This window comes from Postia placenta, assembly GCF_002117355.1.
Source record: "Postia placenta MAD-698-R-SB12 unplaced genomic scaffold POSPLAscaffold_8, whole genome shotgun sequence".
Classification (NCBI taxonomy): Eukaryota; Fungi; Basidiomycota; class Agaricomycetes; order Polyporales; family Adustoporiaceae; genus Rhodonia; species Rhodonia placenta.
The window spans coordinates 861,907-879,380 of record NW_020169839.1 but is presented as its reverse complement, the minus strand read 5'-3'; the positions used below and the strand labels follow the sequence as shown (position 1 = coordinate 879,380).

Below are 17,474 nucleotides of genomic sequence, written 5' to 3'. Positions count from 1 at the left end.
TAGGTCGAGGTTCGAACGCCCCAGCATCAGATCGACCGCATATGCGAAACAAGCGTCACGACGATACTGGCGTAGTCGAGCCCGCCGAAGTATTTGAGTCCTCGTCGGCCAATCTGATAGACTACTGTGAGAGCGTGCGTACTCAGTGATGGTAGATAGTGTATACAACAACATATCGGCGCTAAACAGGGCCGCTCAGACGTTAGCGCTGGGAGACTCTTGGAGACTCTTTCTCAACCAACACCGGGCGGTTTTATGGGATCATCGTGCTTCCTAATGCGAGGAAAGGCATAATTCTCTGAGGTTCCACACAAACAATATGGCTACAGTAATGGGCACTTCGCCGCAGTCGAAATCGAGCTTAAGCAACCTGCCCTGGACCTGCCATGAACGGCCGCGGTAATTGGTGAATATTCTGACCTGCACGTTTGCGATCCCGTGTCGGCCTGAAGATGATGAATAGGCTTTCCAGGGTGACACGCTTTAGAGGAATGCACAATAAAGCGAAGGTAGATAAGTACTCATGAAGTTCCCGCCGCGGGCATTGACAGGGAGCTGCAGTTCAACCTTATGTATGATTGAAGGAATGTATGTGTAGTGCTTATGCCGCTGTTGTACTGAAATGCTGCAATAGATTCCAAGCTGCGCTCAATGCCAGATATATCGCCGGAAATGGCACTTTCGCGTCCATATGCTCGCGACGTGAGCTTGCGCGTTTGTTTCACCCCTGTTACAGCGAGCGCCGGCTTCTCACGTCCTTGTACAGTCTGCCATTATTGTCCGCTTATGACATGATGGTAAATGTCCATCGTCTTTGTCTCGTTGTCTGACACTGGCATAATAATGAATGCAAGCACAGATCAATGACCGAATGACTGTAGAGCGTGTTGGACTAATGCTTCCAGATCCGAGTCGCAGCTCGCTGGTCACGGTGATGGACGGAACATGCCACAGCCACGGTGAGTTCTTGCAGTGCCACTATGCCGATGGAGGCGGGCTCTACACTGATGAGTTGTTCATAGACTTAGCGCAGCTAGATCGAAGCACCCGTCTGTCTTCCATCGCTAGTAAATAATGGAAAACGTATCATAATGGCATCTGCAACAAAATTATCGGTACACAAGCGGTTGTATCCCCTGGAGTACACCAAGTATTTATCGCTGTTCGCCGAATGGATTTAGTTCTTCTGCGCCCCATTCTCCGCGCTGCGATTGTCGCCTCGGCGGACGGTGCACGTACGTCTGATACACCGAAGGCGCGAGGATGGGGCGCACGTGCTTCAAGTCAACCAACTACTCCCTATACACAGACAACGGGGTCAGCTATGTGCGTATGATAAGCGGTGCAGATGTCCTATATTCGCTATTATTGTCCTTTAAGTCAAGGGTTACTTCGCACAGTGATTCGCCAAAGTCTTGAATCAGCTTCTTGATATCAAGGCCCGCGGTGTTCTCTGTCAAGTCGGTGGAAGAAGCGAGGCGATATTCGACGACAACGAATTGGCAGTTGCGTATACCGGCTTTGAAGATCCTCGTCATGTCCCCGACAGAGCTCGACAGCTGGAGATTGTCACTCACGGGCAACGAAGACAGATTCAGCGTCTGGAGCTTCTCGAACGGACGTTGTGGCAGCCGCGGATACTTCGATAGCTTCTCCAGATCACATTCGGACCCGGAGAAAGCAACGCCGTGGCAGACAAGCTGCTTCATCTCGGGCAGAGCACGAAGAAGATCGAACATTGCCGTGACATTTGGGAAAATTACGTCGTGGAGCTCGAGACAGGTGACGGATCTCCAGTAGCCAAGAAGGATCGACGTAAGGTTAACGAAGTGGGGAATGTACCTCCACTGTGCCCGCTCGATACGCAGTGTCTTGATTTCTTTGATTTCGGCGTTGGTTTCGGCAAACCTGTATATGAACGTTGCTAGATGGTCGAGTGACTTCGATTTCTCCTCGCCTTGGATACAAACACACGCCCATTCCTCTGGTCTGAATTCTTGAGGGTGTCTCATGAGAGAACACAAAGACTCGACAACTTGGGCCTGATTTTTGAACTCTGTCTGCCGGCGGACAGAATTGTAAAAGTCTGGCATCTGGGAAAGTGAGCACATTGAGAGGGTAGGAAGGAGATGATAATGCGACTTGGGAAAACACGCGTTTATTTATACTGTAAGAGGCTCGCAGGTGTGGTGGCGCTTTGATGAGGTGCTTGGGCCATCCCGTCTGCCTGGGAACAGCCTCATTGTGAATCCCATAACTCCAGTAGTGTTCGAAGCACAGCCTTCAGTAATACCCCTTTTTTGCTGTCGAGTATTGCACAGCACTCGTTGCCCCACCCTCGTCGGAGTTCATAGCAGACATATGCGCCACAGTTGGACCTAGTTCTGAAATGCCGCCACTGGGGCAAGCGTCCCGTAACGTCAAGCTTTAGGATCGTCTACTCCCAGCCTAAGACCCCAGCCTTGCTCGGTCGAAATGGTCTCAGGGCTTGGTTATTTTTGGACCCTTCGCTCGCTGAGCATGACCGCCCAGGGTCCTGGGCTTTTTGACATCATGGGTTTTGCTTGTATGTTGTCGCTTACCTTGTGTCATTCCTGGTCACTGAACGCCATAGCAGCTCGGTTCCCATATCAGAAGGAGTAATTCATTTTGTGGCTGTCGGTCGTCCGTATTTCTGTGGCGCGAGCAATGGCACCGCCACACGGCGCCACTGGTCTGGCATAACCCGGAATATATCCTTTTTATTTTCCCGGTGCTGCGCACTGACAGCAAACCCGGCCACACGTTGTTTGTCGATCTCAAAATCTTGTTCTCAGACAATATAACAGTCGTCCGACATCTCCAGATAGTTTCAGGTGCCCCTCGGTCACCTAGACTTAAGCGAAAAGGGACTCCAATGCGCTGCCACCCTACTCCTACTTATCTGCCATATGTATTTTTGAACGAAGCATGCATACTGACTGCTGGCTGGTGTCTTACTTTGTGGCAACGGCAGCTTCGCTGCAATTTCGGCCTGCCTGATACATGGAGGGTGCGCTCTGTCAAGAAGGCTTGCCATCTCTAACGTGTTGCATCATTTACCTTCGTCGTTCTGCATAATGATAACCCGCCACTTTCTGGTGAGCTTCATCCGTCAGGAGGGCCGAGTGACTTTCATCCGTGCACGGTGTTCACTGGGCTTCACCTACCTTTTCCCCCCCTTGCCGTGCGAAACCGGACATTCACACGGTAAAAGGAGCAAATTCACGCGGAATTGGTCTCTTAGTTATTGATCCTTGAGTCATGTTATGGAAGCAAACATTGATGTTCGGAGATGTGCGTCGGAGTTTGAGGGGCTTGGATAAATAGGTCACTTCGTCCGAGAGGCAAGGACTGCTTCCATTACTATACAGATAGCACGTCATCTGTGTCGCCGAAACGCATATGACATGTCGACCGCGGAACATTGAAAGATCGTAGATCGTATTCGTAGTTCGGTCGATCAAGCGCCGCACGATGTCCAGACAAGGTGACCAGCGACCACAAACGTCAGACCGAGTCCACCAGTTTGTCGAGATATATTCGCGTGAGCTCTGGGAAGGCTCGCATCTCCCTGGACTTCCGAGCCAAGTAACACTCGACGTGTTTGCTTCACTGGTCTGGTAACGGGAAGACCGCTTACGATAGTGTTCCCTGCGAGCGCTCCACTCTCCCCAAAACTCAGTGTTCCATGAGCTGCATGCTGCAGCACTTCCATACCATTTGTATTGTCGGCAAGCCTGAGTCACGCACCGGACGTACTCGCGAATTCGGCCGCACGCTGGACGTATAAAGGCAGCCACGAACGGGAGAGTCAGTCATCCCACTACTCACCCCAAGATGAACTTCACATACGCCGCTGTATTTTGCACGCTCTTCGGGCCTTTTCTTGGGGTGGCTGCCTCCGCCATACCCGTAGTGACATGTAAGAATCACACGTCCGCTCGTACCCACTGCGACTAATCCGTGTTCCTCGCTGCAGCCACATACGTTTATGAGACCACCGGTGAGCACCCAGGGATCACGCCCCCAAGCCTCACCATGACGCCTTCCCTTAGTTGTAAGCCCAAGCGGAACCGTCGTCGTGCCTCTGTTCTTCGAATATGCGTATTGATCAGACCCACGCCGGGGCGAAGGTAGGCAATCCCATTCAGGCCCAACGTGGTGTTGAGCAAAGCAAAATCTTACGGATCTTGTCAGGATACCCATCGGTCGGCTGCAGCTGCAAAACACGAAGCTTGCGGTGTTCATACCATAGCTTGAAAGTGACATTAGCAGACAAACCCCGATGTGCTAGAAACTACCTTTTGCTTGTGCTTCTTTCCTGGACTACTTGTGTCGAAGGATTATTCTTGGCAGACTCTTTCATACAACCGTTTCAGTATCTACCAACGCAATAAGATGATGTCGTTATTGTGACGTGTGTGGAAGCACGTTTCATGCGCAGCACACTGGCGTGCGGCGGGGACCGGGAAGTGTTCAAGTGACGGAGCTCAATTAACATCTGCAGAGGATCAGAGCCTTACGCGTCATCATACAAATACACACGATATTTATATTGATACATTTGGTCATTTGACTGCCAGACGGGCTCTTCACGTTGTACGCACGGGTCTCAGGCCCCAGTCCGCCCATTTCGCCTGCAACGCGGCCGACTCCCGAGGAAGCTTGACGCCCCAAGTAATTGCGTAGTGCGCGAGGACCAGCTCCAGTTCTTCGATCTCGTCGAGCATCTCGAGATGCGAGATTCTGTACCATAAGTGAGTGCGAAGCAGGGCCAAGCGGTTATCCCACGCACCTCTCTTGTTCAGCCGGATCAACGTACGCGCGCCGGATGTCCCGCAGCGTGAGCGCGTTCGACATCGTGAACCCGTGCTGCAAGAATCTACTTGGTAGCGATTGGGCGGTCTGGTAGGGTTCTGCGCCAGGAAGTGAGACGTTGCGCGCTTGCAGGTTGGCCTTCATGACCCGCCCGAACGAGTCTTCGAGCCCGAACATCTCATACACGATACCACCAAGGACGCCACACCCGCCATCGCTAGAGGATGGTGTGGAGAAGTAGTCGACAAACCACTGGATGACTGCGGCCGACGCGGCAGAGGACATATACACCAGCACACATTCGAAGAGCAGCAGGGTTGGGTGGCTAGGAGATAGCAAGCCTGCGAGCGGCGGGAAGATCTCTGAAGGCGGCTTTCGGAGATCTGCAGGGATCAGGTGGTAGGTGGGCGCGTGCAATGCCATTCCACCGCTCGCTGATGGTTCGTCAGGCTCCAGCTCGGACTCACGCCGATCACACGTACCTAGCCTGACCTCGTCGGGGCTGCCTAGCACAGCGCTGAGATCCTTGCTCTTCCTGATCGCCATGGCCTTCTTCATCGTGACCTCCGGAAAGTCAAGCTCAACATATGCTTTCAGCGATGCTTTCCGCGGACCTGACTGCCTAGATGCACATTCTGTTAGCCCTGATTCTTCAGGAGAGATCGACCTAGGGGCATGAGTTGCGCACCGAAATCCGCCAGAACCGCGTGTCACTCCCTGCGCCGAGGCTCACAATCTGACAGTCGGTGCCCTCCTGCTCGGCCAGGGAGAGCCACTGGTCGACGAGTTTGTCAATTCCCTCGGCACGCACGTAGGTTCCGACGTTGATGAGCGGGGGCCTCGGTGGCTGAAGGTGCGCGCGCGGAACGAAATGCCGTATGAATGGGTCGGCGAGGTATTGTTTCTGGACGGCGGAGAGGCGCGCGAGGGCAGCATCGGAGTCGGTTGCTCGTATCGCCGCGTCGCCATCCGGCGGTGCACGAATTTCGGTGTGTCGAGGCGGTGGTAGCATACTCAGCTATACCAGGTTCAAACCCAGGGGTAGTATAGGCCAGAATGAACGAATGCAACATCATTCGTTCAAGTATTTAGTATTTAGCGCTTATGCACGTGCTGTGATAGTAAATAGACTAGACGCTGGTAACAACTTGCACCGCGAGGACTCGTTCGCCAACGCACGTCTCGACATGATGCCCTCAATACCGCTTGTGGCGCCGGTCTTTCCGGCAGGCAAGGAGCCACTGCCTCCAGGCATCTCGGAAGAGGAGCGCGAGAACTTTCTTCAGGCGAAGAAATACCAGGACTACATGACGATGGGCATGGAATCATGTGCCGCAAAGACGGTCATCGCCGGGGTGGGAGGTACGCCCGCTACTTTGCTCTTCGCCATGAACGTACTTTGAAACTTGCAAGCTCGCGTCGGCGCGGCGCTGTGACGGCCAGGATTCGGCATCGGAGCGTTCTTCTCGCTCATGAGCTCGTCCTTTGCGTACGAGGACCCGCTGCTGCGCGGGCACCCCAGCGGCGAGCTCAGCCGGACGCAGAAGGCGAGCGAGGTCTTCAAGGAGATGGGCCGCGGCATGTGGCGCAGCGGGAAAGGCTTTGGCAAGGTCGGCGCGCTGTTTGCCGGGATCGAGTGCGTGATCGAGTCGGTGAGGGTTTTGGCACGTCTGGGCTCTTGCGTCGACGCCGGCTCATGCTCCTCACCCGTTGCAAGTATCGCGCGAAAAACGACATGGTGAACCCTGTTGCGGCAGGCTTCGTCGCGGGCGGGGTCCTGGCGCGGAATGCGGGCCCGAAGGCTGTGCTCGGCGGTGGTGTAGCGTTTGCGGCGTTTTCTGCCGCGATAGATCTCTTCCTCAGACGAGAGACCCCCGAGTGAGCCGCCATGCCACGTCTTGCCTGCATTGTTGTATATTGACCATTGCATGCTAGCGAGGACTGACCCCGCTCGCGTCGCGGCTAGCTTATATCCCTGCGCGATAGTGTATCTACGCAGTCTAATCCACACCTCTTCACTCAGGATCACTCGGATCTCGAGTACACGCCGTGTTTGCGGCTTTGACCTGCCTTCCCGCCTTGTCTATTCTCAACGCGTCGATGGACAGAACAGACGTCGTTAATCAACCCCATTCCGCGGATGGAATGAGTGAATTCTGCGTACCGTTCGCCTGCCCTCAAGATATTTGACCCAGTGAACGCTGTGCACATGTAACATCACGTTAGGGCTTCAGGTATCCGGACCGGATCTTCTTGAAGGCTACTTCTTTTCCACCTGGTGATCAGTCTGTGTACAATGCAAATTGCAAACTTTTCACCAAGTCTACCATCAGATACATCTTCCAGCGCGCACATGTAGTTGCTAGAAATTCTCTTGAAGAGCAAACGCGAACCCGCAGCTTTCTCGAGTATGCAGCATTCGGTCTTCACAATCTTTCAAGCTGAACTGCTGAGGCGATCGTTGCATGTTCTCCTGGGTGAGGCATGCTTGTGTGGGCCCACCCCTGGCGACTTGAACTCAAGACGGGGCAGCCTCATGTGAACATTCATGTTGAGTTGCCGTATGTCACACGTACACGTCAAAGGAAGAATGAGCACTCCGAAGCGGAAGAAAGCGGCCGACTATGTCTTGGTCCGCCTCCGCAGGGCAATTCCGCACGCGCACGTTCCAGGATGACTCGAGTACGACACGTTGGCGCGCTTTGATTCGTTGTCTACACAAGGTCCAGTCGTTCGTCGGCGCGATGTGCGAGGAGTATTGCGCAGGGTCATACATTTATTTTCTGAAAAACATGTTGTAGTACCAGGGGAAGCAGATGTATGCGAGAATTGCGATGAGCGCCGAAGCCATAGACGCGCCTTCTTGCCTTTTGCGGTGGCGCTTTTACCTGATATGGTGAGCTCGATCGCAAGTCGACGCCTCTGCGTCTTGTGATGTCATCTGAATTGAGTTCTGTCATGGTCGAAGCCGACAGGATGCATACGCATATATAACGGGGACGTACACCCCCATTCCCCGTTTCTTCTTCTTTCCCCTCCACCTCCATTTCTACACTGTGGATTTCATGCCCCATGAAACAAAGCCTTTTTTTAACGTCGAAAATATTGATTACACCGGGACTGCGCCTGAGGTATGTACCCCTTGAGGCTTCGACATCTTTCGTGCTTCATTTTGCAAGTAGACGTGACTGACTAGTACTGCTGCGTCAGGCCCGAAGACTTGGCGCATGCTTGTCGACGATCATGCTTATAGCTGGTTACCAAAAGAAGTAGATCCGCTTAGTGGTTTCACGCACGTGCCACAAACCACAGCCGAATCTGACTGTTCCCATTTGCCTCTTACTTTGGAGATCGACGACGTACGCCTCAAAGTAGCCGCAACGAAGCCACGCCCGTGCGCTCCCGCTGCTCGTGAGTAGCCACCAGATCTACCGTGAATAAACTTATGGAATGCTCTTTTCAGGTTTTTGATCTTCACGGATCTTGATCCGTGCTCCATCTCAGGCCTAGCCGGTGTCCAGGCACGAGCGCCTTCACTCGCTATTTGAGGCTCTGAGGTCACCACAGAGCCGCTAAATTTACTCTCGACCTCCCGCTCGTCGCCCATGCCGCAGTCCAAGCAGCAGCAGAAGACTGGGCTCGACATTCGCCTGGCAGAGTCTGTAGTCTTTCTGCGTGCAGGGGATGCGACCGGGAGACAACGCACGGTGCAGGCTGACGCTCCCCCAGGCATGCTTCGCGGCTTGCTCACGCTCACGCTCGCAAAGCCTACGAGGATTTCCAGCATCGAGATTGAATTGGTGGGAAAGACGAGCACAGCATGGCCTGAGGGTACGTCACAACGCATCTCTCCGTTTGCGCCTCTCACCGCACATAATAGGCGTCGGCGCACGTCGCATTGAAGTCGCAGAGGAGCACGAAATATATTCCCAATCGTACGTCCTCTTTCGCGCAGGTTCCGACTCGCCGTACAGGAACAACCGCCGCACCCTCTCAGTGGGCCCTGGACTGTCGCTCGATCACGACGAGGACGAGCGTTCGGAGGAGTCGAGCGAGGACCATCATGTTCAGGAGCGCCACGGCTCTATTCATAGCCCGATACCCACTGAGCGCCGAGGTCGTGATCCCGCACCTCCTCCCGCCGTATTCAATAGGGGCTCTCGGCGGCATCAAAGCGTGGACCAGTCGACCTTTCAGCGTGATTATGTGCTTCACCGCGACAACGGTCGGGTGCATCCCCTCTCCCTCAACAGTGCGGTCCCGCATTCCCCATCCTACTCTGAAGACGCGGCGCCGCAATACTCGATGACGCCTAGCACCCTCAGTCCGACCGCGTCCGTGTCCCACCGCATGCATACCGTGGAAGAGTCGCCGATACAGGAGTCTGCGACGGACATAAACGAGTTCGGCCGTTCATCGGCGCCAGACACCGAACGAAGCAGTGCGTTCAGATAACAACTACGGCGATGTGCGGACGACTGATATCTTACAGGCCTCACATCCGTACATCACGTCAGGCCCATGTTGCACATGCACCGCTCGTCTTCGTCGAGTCTGCGGCTTGACAGTCCGCAGCCATACTCGGCGCGACAGAGCTTTGATGAGGACCGTCCGCCGGAGTTCATTGCGGGAAGCAGCTCGAGCCCGTTGCCTGGCCGTTCATCCTCTCGCTTGGCGACCCTCCGCCAGCGGGAACCCTCACGGTCATCAGACCATCGCGAGGTCGACGATGGACGCGGGAGAAAGCACAAGCGGTTCAGCCTTGCGAATGTATCCAATGCCCTGCTGGACGTGGTCATGGATCGCATGCGCTCGCGTTCGCGATCGGCAGCAGTTGACCGAAAGCCGGGTGATGACACCCCACCGCGAGGCCGGCCGAGAGAGCGGATGGATGCCGCCGAGGAGGAAGAGGAGGAGGGGAATCGTAGGGAGCGATCCACATTAGGGCGAGTCAGCGAGCTTGTCGGGCTGGACCTCGACGACGATAAGGAATACGGGGACGGATGGAAGGAATTCAGAAAGGGTACGCTTGCATTTACCGTATGCACGTCATTGACCTTACATTAGGCTTGGCTTCACAGGCGTATATACCTATCCCATATCGTTTGCCATTCCGGCTACTTACCCGCCAACCCTGCGCTGTGACTTCGGCTCAGTGATATGGAAGCTCAAGGCATACGCGCACCGGCCAGGAGCGTTCACAACGAAGCTGTCCGCATCGCAAGAGATAACCGTCGTCGCATGTCCCTCGGAGGATGACATCGAAGAGACTGACAGCATCATTGTTGAGCGGCAGTGGGATACGCAGATGCAGTATCTTATCACAGTATCTGGCCGTAGCTTCCCTATCGGCGGTATTATGCCTATCAGTATCACTTTCATGCCGTGGACAAAACTGAAGGTGTATCGTGTGTCGGTTTTGCTAGAAGGTGAGGCGTCGATTACCTTCTCATTGTTGCATCGTCTGACTCTTGGGACGGCAGAACGAGTAGACTATTGGACAGACTTCAAACGCATAGCGCGAACGGATCCTATTACGCGACTTCCCCTTCTCGCCCTTCGACATACACAAAAAGATGGTCCGCCTATCCTCCCTTACAATCCCGACGAGATGCAGGCGTTCATGCAGTCGCCCTTTGCGGAGACGCTTCCGCCTGACGAGGACGTGGGCGAGTACGCCTCGAGCTTGATGGGACCGGGTCCTTGGCGCATCCGGAAGGACATCCAGCTCCCGGACTTGTGCACGCAGCTGCATTTCACAAATCGCAACAAGCGGAGCAACATTTTCGTCACGCATACACTCAAAATTGTGTTTCGAGTGGAGCGCGGAGACGACCAGGTTGTCGATCCGCACACGGGAAAGCGGAAGCTCTTCGACATCGTGGTGCAGACGCCGATACATATTCTATCTGTGCGTTCTCTTCTTTTTTCTTCTTCATTGTCACTCCGAACGCACTGACTGGTGTTCTGCCTTGCAGTGCCTGTGTAACCAGGAGTACTTATCCCTACCACCTTACTCTCGCGCGTTGGAAATGCCGAGCCCCTATCATGCTGGTTGCAATTACATTGCTCCCAATGGAAGCGTTGCACAACGGCCTGCTGACCGTTCTGCACAATCGTCGTTCACCGCACTCCATCCGTCAACGGAACCACCGCCTGCATCTGCAACGATACCCGAGCACAGCAACAATTATCATCATCTCACTCCGCCGCCTCTTTCCCGCCAAAATTCCATCTTCGAACGTGGTACGCAGTTCGAACGCCTCGTTGCTGGGCAAGAAAGCGAATTCGGCGAAGCACCTCCTGCGTATGAGGAGGTCGCCCCTAGCACGGCGTAGTCCCTCTGCCTTTAACTATTATATTCAGTAACGGACCTTTCTCTTTCCTGCCGTCTTGACGCTTTGTAGCCCATCTCCTCTATATCCGTATGTTACCCTCGGTATGAAAAATGCTTACTAGACCGACAGATACGTCAACGGACACAAATAGTGTAATTGAGCTGCTACATATAGAACTAGTAGAAGTTGTAGAGGACGGACAGGGTGGTGGGATGCGTACTAAATTGAATGTAGCGGTACAGATAAACTAAGAATGATGATGGGTGCCAATAATGTTATGAGTATGCAAATGCAAGTTATTTCCAAAGCAATAAACAGTAGGTGAACCCGTCCGTCCGTCCATCCGTCAGCAACATGCACAACAACGTGGACCCAGGGCTCTACAATGCCTCTTCGTCCTGAAGTCTGGCGATTTGTGGATTAGCCTCACGGGGCGATAGTGTGCCACCGCGCGCGTGTTCTTGGCCAGCCGACATCGGTGTATTTCGCCGATACGACCGCGGCGACTTCTCGGACACGGCGTCCGAGCGAGCGTTGCCATTGGGGGATGCTGGATGATAATCGAAACGGTCCTCTTGGCCGTCTATGTTGGACCTCTGAAAATCCGGATGATACTCCATAGGCAGCATGACCGCCCTGTCGATGGCGACGGGCAGGCCGCGATGTCTTCCCCGCAGCATGACTGCACAGATGATGAGCTTGGAGAGCGGATTGAAAGCACCGCAGAAAGAGTAGTTGTCCTGTGCAAGCGTGATGTGCGTCAGCATCCCACACATACTCGACTATTCTGGGCAGCGTATTACTCACATACGGCACCCCGAGACTCAGGCCGACACCCCCGTATGCTGACACCGTCTCGAACACTATGACAGGGCGTGAGAGAAGCGCGGTTGACTGACCAAGCTCGCAGGCTTACAGATTCTGAAGATGTTGAACCACGTGGCGTTGGCGTCGTCCTGAAGCTTGTCTTTCTGAGCGTCACAGGTGTTCAGCGTGCGTGGGGGCCGATACGACTTAGGCATAACCCACCTCGATGATGCATATCAAGAACAGCGCGGTGCCTAACCACCACATGTCTAGGATGTAGGAGTTGGCTAGCGCTGAGATGCATTGACTGAGTCACTTACCGAAAGAGAGCTGTTTGCGCATATGCTGGCCAAGGTATCGGCTCCAGACGGTCATTCGGTTGCCACTCGGGGTGAAGGTTTCATCGACGTCAATCGACTCGTCCTCGTCCTCAAAGACCCCGAGTGACTTTTCTTCGTAGACATTGGTAGAACGTACGCTTCAAGCGACAACCATTAGATGTTGAGCAATGATTAGAGAAGGCAGCACACCTCATTGCAACCGGATCTGATATAATGGTCAATATCGCTTTGGAACGACAGCAACTGGACACTTACAGACGCTAACGTACATCATAATGACGTACAACACCCTGCACGAGTATCAGTATCCTCCACTTATGACACGGTTCTTTGTACTAACTTGACTGCTGGTACAAGGTCTGAAAGAGTGACAACACTAAAACCCGCTGCTCTTACGGCTACAGCTTGGAGCAAGCCGTCGATGATGCGGACACCGATGGGTATTGATGTCACTGCTGAGTTTCCAAGGTCAAGCACGAGGAAGAAGAACCAATCTGTGGCGCTGCACTCCCCAATGAGTATCTAGAGCGGTGGTCGAACGAGATAAACGTACTTGAGAGTAATTAAGACGGTCAGCAGAAACCACGTTTGATGCGACGGAAAGAGATAGATGAAACATCGGCGAGGATGATCTAGTAGAAAATGGAGTGTCTCGTTCACCCGAGAACGCCGTGGCACAACTTTCGCTATCAGCCAACTACATTAAACGGTCAGCACTTGACTGACGCATGTGACGAGACTAGCACTCACATCGTAAGGCGTAGACTGCACACATGTGCAAGGACGGGTATTAGCTTACAAGTAGCGACTACCAGCAGAAGACTCACAAAATAGGCTACCAGTAAGTGTCAGTAATGAACAACTGGAGAAGGAACTGGAGACCTACGAATGCTGTGTTGCCAGCTAATATTAGGAAAATCATGGCTAGAATCGTGGGGTATGCTCGTTGGAAGGGGACCATGGACTCGTCCTCCAGAGACATGCCCGCATTCGTATACGCGGAGACTGCCTGGAACGCAGAAAACCTGGACAGGCTGTTGAAAAGATAGTAACAGTACCAGAATAGGGTACCTACCACACCGGCGAGATGTCCCTGTAGAGTTGGGGTATTTTGAAGTCGTCGCTCCATCGCGATATTGACATGTAGGAGGAGATGACCATAAAGCCTAACAACTGTGTGAGTATGTGATACTACATAAGAGTCAGTTATCAAGCGATCCGGAATGTGGGAGGATGCCTTACACCGCCGACAATCCACAACAGCGCACTGAGCGCCCTGAATTCCACGCCGCCGAGTTCTTCCTGTTGATCACGAGTGAGCGCCCGGAAGCGCGAATTTCGCCCGACGGTCGCCTCAAAGCTGATGTATGACACGGCACGCGCGCCTGGTGCAAGCGACCCGTGCTGCGATGCGATGGTCCGCGTCCGAGGGAGCGTGAGCGTGCGCGTCAACTTGTGCTCCAGCTTCGGAAAGAGGCGGCTGAAGAGACGGGATGCGATCTGGTGTGGCATCGGGAAACCTCCGAAGCCGCTGTGCATAGCAGGGACGTGCATGCTTGACCGGCGCCCTGAGTGCTGTGAGTTCATGCTCTGCTGCAACGAGAGGGTGGGTCCGCGCATGGATCCTCGTCGACCTGAGTGGGAGGAGAAGTTGCCTGTATAGCTTCGCCCTTGCGTGATTGATTCGAGGTGCTGTCTCTGCGCGCGATCAAGGGAACGAGCCTCGCGTAGAGGTAACGGCGTCTGCGCGAATTCGACCGTCTGCGTGCGGGGCATGATCGGACTTCGGTTCTGCGAAGCGATGTTGATGGACAGCGATCGCGGCAACTCGTTCATCTCTGTCAAGATGTCAGAGACGGCTAGTTCGGAGCACCCGACCGACACCAACCTGAGATTGGCGAATCTGTCAGCGGTATCTGCAGGGCAGGATCTGAGAATATCCGACGCGGCCTACTGAACTCGTGAGCTGAGCTCCAATCAGGGCAGACACACATGGACCCACTTGGGACTCGAGGCATTGGAATGACCATCTGCCGAACCGTCATTGACTGACGTGTCGTCCTCATCATCTATATCTTCCGACTCGGAGCTGCGTTCGGCATCAAGCGCTAACCCCTGTGCGGGCCCAGCGGGTGATTGTACAGGTATCGCAGATCTCACTAACTCGTCGTTGTCTATGTCCGCGAAAGCTAGGTAGCGACCGACGTCATTGTTTCCTGTCGGATCGATCGTGAGCGGCTCCGAGCGGCCCTCGCTGATCCACCCGCTAGGGTTGACCAGCCGCGGCGCATCGTCCATGCGACGGATCATCTCTGGACGCACGCGCGCAAACGACGACCCACGGTGCTCGTACGAAGAGCGCTCGCCATTCTCGCTCGACGTGCGCGAAACATCGCGAGACCGAGGAAGGAACCGGCGGATGGCGCGACGCCACCAGGGGAGCATCCGCACTTTTACTGAACTCTGCGTCTTCTCGGACATCTCGCGCGCAATGTTCGCTTCCATGATGTGCTGAAACTTCTTTGCGAAGAACGACCGTCGAATATACACCATGACCCAGGAGACAAGGACCTGCAGGAGGCTTGTAAGCCGGCGGCATTCGAATGAGGTGCAGACATACCGGGTTGCCTAGACACATTTGGATGAACAGGAGCGCTTGCTGGAATGCTGTCATCCTGCTGAGGTCGATTGAGGCTAGCCCGCACACGGACATAGCGCTGACGCAGTTGAATAGGCAGTCGATGTACGCGACTGGATATTTGCCATTGGCTCCATACTGGATACCCGAAAATATGAGAGGCGTGAACGTGCTGAAACTCAGAGGTTAGTCATTTGTTCACAGCGAAAGGGCCAAACTGAGAACAAACACAGCATTAGGGACATAATGAATTACTGTTCGGCTGTCCGTCCCGCAGTGCTTATGCCGGCCACAATAAACTCCTCACAGCACAGATATGCTCATATCGACAGGTACATAAACTCTGTTACGCTTACGTAACTTTGTTTAATCTGATAGCAACTGAATGCGGTGAGCCATAGTCGATATCTGAGTTCACCGTAGGGACTGTGAATATGCATACTGTTTACAAAGCATTTCTTTGCGGAAGAACCGCTCTGTGCTGTGCCGAAGTCGAGGACCACCTAATGCTGAGCCACTCCAAAAGTCGACAAAGGCTGCAGGACCTATAGAGATTTTGTGCATTGCCAATAGGCAATCTGGCCAGATAGACAGATGGGCAATAGCACCGCCTACCTGCGACAGGACATCGACAGCGTTTTTGCACTGCTTCGCCGGCGCAATGGCGATCATATGCTACGAGCTGGGTGCGAAAAACTTAGGACAGGAGAGCGAGCTGGCGGCGTATTAGGAAGAGCATTAGGTTTACGCCGCGTGCGGGCATGCTGCCACCCCGTTTGGGGGGATGACAAGTATGTGTGGCAGGCGTTCGAAAGTGCTGCCACGCCGGCGGCTGCACATTGTACCAATAAGTAGATTGGGTGTGGATATAGACTATGCAACTTGAGTGAGACGAGGCAGGATTCGTCCTGAGCCTCTGTCGCTTACGCCATATCAACGAATATTCAGAGATTTGTCATGCGCGGAAGGGCTTCCACGAATGCTTCCGCCTCGCTCCCTCTCTGCCAGTGCCTATCAGCCAGCACCCGACGGGAAAGGGCGGCGTGGCATTGCCATGACAACTATGGCGATTACACCGTTGCAAATGAAGGCAGAGAAACACAGCCTCGCGACTCCGGTGCCGCTGTGCATACACGCGTCTTCAAAACTCTAAATCGACGAGACGGCGCTGGGCCGTCAGAACTCTGGGCCTGAGTCGGACCGCCATCGCCAGCAGCCTGACATCCCAATTGGACGGCGCCTTGGAAATCAGAAACGCCGCAAAAGCAGGGACCACACCCGGTAACCATAGGCGAAAATCACTCACAATACCAGAATGTGGACGCGGTAAAAGTTGAGATGGTCTTGGATGTATGCGCCAGTCTCCGAGAACCAGTCCGACCACTTGCGTGTGAGGCGGCGAGAAGACAGCGAAGGCATGCGGCCGAAAGGCGCTCCAACGACGATCCAGCGAGTTTTGTGTCGGACCCACCGACGTGGTTGGCCGAGAGAAAGCGCTTTTACTGAGCGATAGTCCGCCGCACGAGTTTGTTAGCTGGTGACCCGCATGGGGACAAGTTCCGGATGATTAGGATAACTCTGGGATCCTAGCCGAGAACAGCAGCAAGCTGGCTTGGCCCCCGCTCGGGTGAGGAGACAGCCACCAGAGCACGTGACCATAGCCCTAACCTATTCTAGATCTCCTAGACTTGCTGGCTGGCTTACTTGCCTACTTGCTTACTTGCTTACTTGCTTACATCCCCAGCGCGTTGTTCAACTCTGCCGTACCATGTATAAACAATTCCAAGTCGTATACGCACAACGCGTCGTCGTATGCCCCGTTCTTGCTACGGTCCACGCTTCGCATTGGTACGTTCGTCTCTCGCCTACTTGCATCACATATTCACACTCCTAAACCCAGTCTTTCTTTCGTGCGAGCACCTCATATATTCAAGCTTCACCGTCCGAAGGGATCTCTTATATCTTCCTAACATGGCCCAAGTTGCACCATTCCCAGACTTTGACCAGTTTGACCTTATCATCCACACCTCTGACGATGTCGATTTTCGGGTGCACAACAGTGTTGTGCGAGTCGTCGAATGATCGTGCGACTGTCGTTTAGTCGCATGATGTCAGTCGAAACGACTACAAACGACGACGACTGTTCCCACGGCGGCGACTATTCCCACGACCATTCAGTCACACCTGACATTAGAGGCGATGCGGGAATGGAGGGAGATTTGGCCACAAAATAATGTACACAACAGGATGTGATGTTAGCAAGATATGTAAATGAAAATACATGTATATCCTATTGGCAGAGACTCAGCACTCAGTCAATACTATCTTCTGCATTGAAGATGAGAAGTCGAGAAGCTCATACAACTCAACTTCATCCTGCAAATATGTCCAACCCTCTTTTGCATCCTTGCGGTGAAGTCGAATAGATCTCTCAATGACAGAGAGAGGCAGCCAAGTAAAGTCATTGATCCGATGCCTCTTTGGGACTCTTCGGGCGCCTGCGTACCAGAA

General features: G+C 53.8%; 6 protein-coding genes across 6 annotated transcripts; 3 read left to right on the top strand and 3 right to left on the bottom strand.

Moving 5' to 3' along the window:
- Nucleotides 1–892: 892 nt before the first annotated feature.
- POSPLADRAFT_1046873 (hypothetical protein) lies at nt 893–2,093 on the bottom strand (the record flags this gene model as incomplete). Its single annotated transcript, XM_024479144.1, has 2 exons — nt 893–1,004; nt 1,399–2,093. 2 exons carry the CDS (start codon nt 2,091–2,093, stop codon nt 893–895), a joined length of 807 nt encoding a protein of 268 aa, XP_024338338.1.
- A 2,520-nt stretch (nt 2,094–4,613) lies between these two features.
- Nucleotides 4,614–5,851, bottom strand: POSPLADRAFT_1057320 (hypothetical protein; the record flags this gene model as incomplete). The annotated part of the gene is made up of 4 exons (XM_024480900.1): nt 4,614–4,767; nt 4,817–5,273; nt 5,322–5,457; nt 5,528–5,851. 4 exons carry the CDS (start codon nt 5,849–5,851, stop codon nt 4,614–4,616), a joined length of 1,071 nt encoding a protein of 356 aa, XP_024338337.1.
- Nucleotides 5,852–6,041: 190 nt separating this feature from the next.
- Nucleotides 6,042–6,694, top strand: POSPLADRAFT_1107622 (hypothetical protein; the record flags this gene model as incomplete). The annotated part of the gene is made up of 3 exons (XM_024483311.1): nt 6,042–6,201; nt 6,283–6,491; nt 6,557–6,694. Coding segments are annotated over 3 exons (507 nt in total), but the record flags the coding sequence as incomplete, so codon positions are not given.
- A 1,750-nt stretch (nt 6,695–8,444) lies between these two features.
- POSPLADRAFT_1181646 (hypothetical protein) lies at nt 8,445–10,798 on the top strand (the record flags this gene model as incomplete). Its single annotated transcript, XM_024488857.1, has 5 exons — nt 8,445–8,670; nt 8,720–9,280; nt 9,332–9,862; nt 9,996–10,268; nt 10,323–10,798. The coding sequence occupies 5 exons, from the start codon at nt 8,445–8,447 to the stop codon at nt 10,796–10,798; spliced, it is 2,067 nt and encodes a 688-aa protein (XP_024338335.1).
- Nucleotides 10,799–10,818: 20 nt separating this feature from the next.
- On the top strand, nt 10,819–11,445 carry POSPLADRAFT_1040107 (hypothetical protein). The gene has a single exon (XM_024477674.1). It carries the CDS (start codon nt 10,872–10,874, stop codon nt 11,175–11,177), a length of 306 nt encoding a protein of 101 aa, XP_024338334.1. The 5' UTR covers nt 10,819–10,871; the 3' UTR covers nt 11,178–11,445.
- Nucleotides 11,446–11,557: 112 nt separating this feature from the next.
- Nucleotides 11,558–16,382, bottom strand: POSPLADRAFT_1144703 (hypothetical protein; the record flags this gene model as incomplete). Its single annotated transcript, XM_024485727.1, has 15 exons — nt 11,558–11,917; nt 11,985–12,040; nt 12,094–12,148; nt 12,207–12,253; nt 12,305–12,462; nt 12,515–12,530; nt 12,581–12,615; nt 12,666–12,827; nt 13,189–13,350; nt 13,401–13,516; nt 13,568–14,116; nt 14,375–14,488; nt 14,531–14,896; nt 14,946–15,135; nt 16,270–16,382. 15 exons carry the CDS (start codon nt 16,380–16,382, stop codon nt 11,558–11,560), a joined length of 2,499 nt encoding a protein of 832 aa, XP_024338333.1.
- Between the last annotated feature and the right edge of the window lie 1,092 nt (nt 16,383–17,474).

Coding starts and splice junctions, on each gene's coding strand:
- POSPLADRAFT_1040107 (XM_024477674.1), top strand. CDS start 10,872: ATGCCGAGCCCCTATCATGCTGGTTGCAATTACATTGCTCCCAATGGA.